Raw genomic sequence first — 6,000 nt, forward strand, 5'->3', positions numbered from 1 at the left:
CTATATGAGTGCAGGACATGATCAATGATAAATAAAACAGCCCCGTAAACAGCACAAGCCTCCCGAATTTAACTATAGAGGACTATACAGTAGAATTTTTTGTTATTATTTTTTCTCATCATAATTTCAGAAGTTGGGAGCATGGGGCTGACACAGTGCTCAGTGCCACGGTCATGGGACCAGGGTTCTTTTTTTCCACTTGGCCACCTCTGACATGCTAGCTTTCATTCTTGTGCATCTCACCCCATGGTTGCAAAGTGGCTGCAGTTCCTCCAAGCATCACACCTGCACTCCATGCAGTAAGGAGGGAAAAAACCAAAGGCGGTAAAGAATCCAGTTAGATGATTTGATCCTATTTTAGTAGGAAAGCACAGCTTCTCTGCAAGACCCCACCAGTAGACTTCGGTATAATCCTCATTTACCAGAGGCTGGGGAATGCTTATGTTTTCTATCTAAAATTGATCTCTGCAGCCAGGCATGGTGGCACATGCCTGTAAATCCAGCTACTCGGGAGGCTGAGGTGGGAGAATCACTTGAACCCAGGAGGCAGAGGTTGCAGTGAGCTGAGATGTTGCCACTGCACTCCAGCCTGGGCGACAGAGTGAGACCCTGCCTCAAAATAAATAAATAAGTAAATAATAAAAAATGAAAAATAAAATTGATCTCTGAAAATAGATTTGGTAACGATTTCATATCAGAAGAAAGAAGAAAGGAAGGGAAGGAGGGAGGAAGGAAAGGAAGGAAGGAAAGAAGGGGAAGGGAAGGAAAGGAAGGAGGAAAGGAGGGAGTGAGGGAGGGAGAGAAGGAAGGAGGGAAAGAAAGAAAAGAAGAAAACAGAAATGGAGGAAAAAAGGAAGGAAAGAAGAGAGTGAGAAAGAGGGAGGGAGGAAGGGAAGAGGAGGGAGGGAGAGACAGAAGAGGGAGGGAGAAAAGGATAAAGAATGATTAACTTTGCCAAATTACTTTTGTCAATTTCAGATGTGAAAGTGGCATTCAGCCTTGGATCATTTTTAATTTTGTTTGTACCTAATCAGATTGAGGTAGAATTTTAATTTGGTATTCCCAGAATTACCCTATTCCCATCTGGGTCATCATTATTATCTCCAAATATTCTCATGACAAGATTTCTAAAAATGTCTGCAAGTTTGCAGTGAAATTGTGCATTGTTCTTAGAGTTGAAGAAATGCTACTGTTGCTGTGTAATTCTGTGCAGAAGAGTATTATCAATCACTAGAAAAAGCTTTTGAGAAAAACATCTTTAACGAAAAGAGTCCTAAAAGCACCACAAAGACGGTATCATACATAATGCAACTTGTTTTTTAGGTGCAACTGTGTGGAAAGCTCATTATGTGACTCCTAAATTCTACCCTGAAGGAACAGGTGCCTGCTATGGGAGTGGAATATGTTCATGGTCGGGGGATGTAACCTACCACGACCCACCACTCCTCTTTGACATCTCAAGAGACCCTTCGGAAGCCCTTCCACTGAACCCTGACAACGAGCCATTATTGGACTCCGTGATCAAAAAGATGGAGGCAGCCATAAGAGAGCATCGTAGGACACTAACACCTGTCCCACAGCAGTTCTCTGTGTTCAACACAATTTGGAAACCATGGCTGCAGCCATGCTGTGGGACCTTCCCCTTCTGTGGGTGTGACAAGGGAGATGACATCCTTCCCATGGCTCCCTGAGACCATGGGGACCACGTGTTACCCACCACAAACTTACTGTTACAACGGTCATAGGAGCAGAGCTCACCTGACTGATTCATTCCATTTGGGATAAAAACTGATGGCCCAACCCATTGTTTTATCCTCAGAAATCAGTTCTTTCAAGAGCTCGGTGAAATTAAAGTGGGCCCATAGAACAGTGAACCTGGAGGGGAGCATTTGTTGTATAATTTTTTTCTGGTATATAATTGTGCCATTGCCCAAGGAAAAGAGCAAATCAAGGTGACTTCAGCAGATTCTTGTAGAGCTTTTGTTCCTAGAATTCATGGAAGCATCAGGTCCAATGTCATAAGTTAGAAACTTCTGCTTGCAGATTCTATACCCAGGCATGCTAGCTTTCTAATAAATCATGATAAGTACTTAATTTTTTCATGAAGCAGAGGGTCACATAAAACTTGAAGTAGTGCTATTATAGTCAGTTTGACTTCTTGATTTTCTCTCTTTCCTTCTTTTCTCTTCCTGTCCGATACACATCTGGTTATGAGAAAAAATGCTGGGCTGAAGTTCTTGACTTTGCTTCCTCGTAGCTATATCATCGTGGAAATGTCTCTGTGATTTGGTTTCTTCATGTGTAAAATAAGGAAAACCAGTGTCTACTTCACAGAGTAGCTATGAGGATTACATGCATTAATTAATGTGAAATCGCCTTGTGTAGAATAAGCAGTCAATAAATGTTATTATTACAAATGTTGTTGTAAGCATCATCAATTGCAGTTAATCATGATTCCTTAAACACAAAATAAGAAAAATGGCAAAGAGTCAACATTTAAGAAAAAATAAAGAAACATGGCTAAAACAATTATTTAATTGAAGAAAGACATTTGGCAATACACATAGGAAGCAATTCAAAGCAGGATAAACAAACATAAATCCAAAATTTGAAGCATTTGTGACTGCAGACTACAAAAGACAAAGAAAGGATCTACAGATGGATGCAGGGCAGGTGAGCCCCAAATTGGGGCTTAGCCTGGGAGGGTTCTTGGCTTCCCTCAGGAAATAATTCAAGAGTAAGCCAGTGGTGGAAGCAACAGCTTTATGGAGAAGGTAGTGTCACAGTTCTGTGACCGCTCCTGCAGAGAACAGGAGCTCAGGGCACTGCTGCAGTCATATTTATACCCACTTTTAATTGCATGCAGATTAATGGGCAGTTTATGCAGAAATTTCTAGGAAAAGGGTGGTAACTTCTGAGTGCTCAGGTCATTGCCATAGAAGAGGCCAGTAATGCCCAGATGCTGCCATGGCAACGGTAAACTGACATGGCATGCTGTTAGGCATGTCTTATGGAATGCTGCTTCCATGTTTTAGCTAGTCCTCAGTTTGGTCCTCTGTCTGCTTCTGCTTCTTCTTCTTACCATTCCTGGGCTCAAGCAATCCTCCTGCCTTGGCCTCCCAAAGTGCTGGGATTACAGGTGTGAGCCACCACATGTGGCCAACAATGAATGTTCTTTATTTTATTATACTTTATATTTTGAGATAGAGTCTCACTCTGTCAGCCAGGCTGGAGTGCAGTGGTGCGATCTCAGCTCATGGAAACCTCTGCCTCCTGGGTTCAAGTGATTCTCCTGCCTCAGCCTCCTGAGTAGCTGGGATTACAGGCACACACCACTACAACCAGCTAATTTTTGTATTTGTAGTAGAGACAGGATTTAACCATGTTGACGAGGCTGGTCTCGAACTCCTGACCTCAAGCCATCCACCTGAATCAGCCTCCCAAAATGCTGGGATTATAGGCGTGAGCCACCGTGCCAGCAACAATGAATGTTCTTAATATCACCAGCCTGTGCACTTAAACATGATTTAAAATGGTAAATTTTGTTATGTGTTATTTTACCGTAATTAATTTTTTATTTTTATTTTTTTGAGATGGAATTTCCCTCGGTCGCCCAGGCTGGAGTGCAGTGGGAGATCTTTTCTCAAAAACAAAACAAAACCCCAAAAAACGACCGAACAAACAAATGCAATAACAACATCTTTTGCAATTTTTGAAGTTTGAAGATTACTTATTTCACTCAGAGCTCCCTTGTATTACTTGTCTTTAATGCTGTTCTCAAATTTGTGTGTGTGTGTGTGTGTGTGTGTGTGTGTGTGTGTGTGTGTGTGGAGAGAGAGAGAGAGAGAGAGAGGGCAGCTAGCAGGTCCTACATCACCCCAAATCCATCATTTTCTCTTTATTCAATTCTGCAGTGGTGCGATCTCGGCTCACTGCAACCTCCGCCTCCTGGGTTCAAGCGATTCTCCTTCCTCAGCCTCCCCAGTAGCTGGGATTACAGGCGCCTGCCACCACACCCAGCTAATTTTTTGTATTTTTAAGTAGAGACAGGGTTTCTCTATGTTGGCCAGGCTGGTCTCGAACTCCTGACCTCAGGCGATCCACCCGCCTCGGCCTCCCAAAGTGCTGGGATTACAGTCGTGAGCCACCTCACCCGCCCCCATTCTGCTATTTCTTATCCCTCTTTACATTGCCGCCACACTGCAATGTAAATGAACCTTTGACCTAAATGAACCAATTAATTATGCCCCCACTTCACTAATGGGCCAGTAGAGGGCGCTAGACAAACATTTCTCAACTACTCGGTCAATGCGTTCAAGCATGCCACAGGTGTTCTTGCCAGAGACTTGTCATTGATGTTTTCTTGAGCCATTAGAAGGAAATGGCCATGAGGAAAAGACTCGGTTTGTTTTATGTTAATCCAGGGGATATGATGGTAGACAGGTACCAACCAGACATGTCCATTTCAGACAGTCAAAGTAGCCAATCTGTCCTCCACAATTCAGCATTTTTAGAGAAATAAAAAATGGTGCTGAAACATGCAGAGTCTAAAACTGAATGTCTGCTTTTCAAGTTCTTTCTAATTATTGGCTAGGGAAAAATCAGTGTCACTTAACTTCTCTGTAGTGCAATGTCTCAACTTTAAAATGACTACAATAGCAAATGCTTCATAGAGTTGCTGCAAAGATTACATAGATAAATATGCTAAAACACAAGAGGCTGGAACGAGCACTTTAAGATGACAGTAATTTTATTTTATTACAAGAAAGACTGAGGTTGAATTTTCTTAACCCAGAACTTAGATTAGGAAGAAGTGGTCATTAAAATATACCATGCATTATTACTTATTATGGTCACCATTCTGTGCAATAGATCACTAAGCTTATTGCTCCTGGGAGGGGATAGATTTATTAACTTGCCTGATGTAATCATTCCACATTGTGAACATATATCAAAGCATTCCATGGTACTCTCTCTATATATAATATTATATATAATGATATATATAAAATATTATATATGATGTTATATATAAAATACTATATAAAATATTATATAAAATATTATATATAATGTTATATAAAATATTATATATAATATATTATATATAATATATAAAATAATATATAATATATATAAAATTTATCAATTAAAAATAAAAATAAAATGCTGACAAAATAAGAGGTGTTAAATGAATGTATAAGAAACATGAGGTAGCTGAAGTAGGAGTCTTACTCAAACCATCTGCCCTGATCTGTCTATCATCCCATGCTGGGACATGAAAAGGCACATATTCAGAGGACTGGGGGAATTGAGAGAGAGTGAAGGACAGACAGAGTCTTCATCAGGGACGCTCCCACACGGCAAGCCTCCTACCATGAACCTTAAAGACGTGAGTTCTGGAAGGTGTCTGAGAAGAGATTTTCTGCGGTTTTGCCAGAGAGCTGGCAACGAGGTGATGGGAGCAAACCCTTCCTTCATTATTATATTTTCCAAAACTCACAGCATTATTTTGGAGAATTGTTAAGGTAGTAGGAGGGAGATTTAAGAAATAGCCCCAGAGTGTCTTTGTGTTCACTGCCCTGCATGTTTGCCAGGAAGAACATATTCCTCAGGTATTAGTCTCGTGCTGCTGATAAAGACATACCCAAGACTGGGTAATTTATAAAGGAAAGAGGTTTAATGGACTCACAGTTCCACATCACTGGGGAGGCCTCACAATCATGGCAGGAGGCAAAAGGCACATCTCACATGGTGGCAGGCAAGAGAGAAAAAAGAGCCAAGTGAAACCTCTTATAAAACCATCAGATCTCATGAGGCTTACTCACTACCATGAGAACAGCGGAAACCACCCCCATGATTCAATTATCTTTCACTGGGTTCCTCCTGCAACACGTGGCAATTATGGGAGGTACCACTGAAGATGAGCTTTAGGTGGGGACACAGCCAAACCATATCACCTTAGGTATGGAGAGACTGAAGAAATGAATGTGCCATTTT

General features: G+C 41.2%; 1 protein-coding gene across 1 annotated transcript in view; it reads left to right on the plus strand.

Annotated features, from left to right (window-relative positions):
• ARSH (arylsulfatase family member H) overlaps positions 1-3,174 on the plus strand; it is a 28,033-nt gene extending 24,859 nt beyond the window's left edge. The window contains exon 9 of the mRNA XM_034951350.3: positions 1,324-3,174. Coding sequence (XP_034807241.1) covers positions 1,324-1,691 — 368 coding nt within the window. The 3' untranslated portion in view covers positions 1,692-3,174. The remainder of the gene's footprint in view (positions 1-1,323) is intronic.
• The last annotated feature ends 2,826 nt before the right edge of the window (positions 3,175-6,000 follow it).

This window comes from Pan paniscus, chromosome X (assembly GCF_029289425.2).
Source record: "Pan paniscus chromosome X, NHGRI_mPanPan1-v2.0_pri, whole genome shotgun sequence".
NCBI lineage: Eukaryota > Metazoa > Chordata > Mammalia > Primates > Hominidae > Pan > Pan paniscus.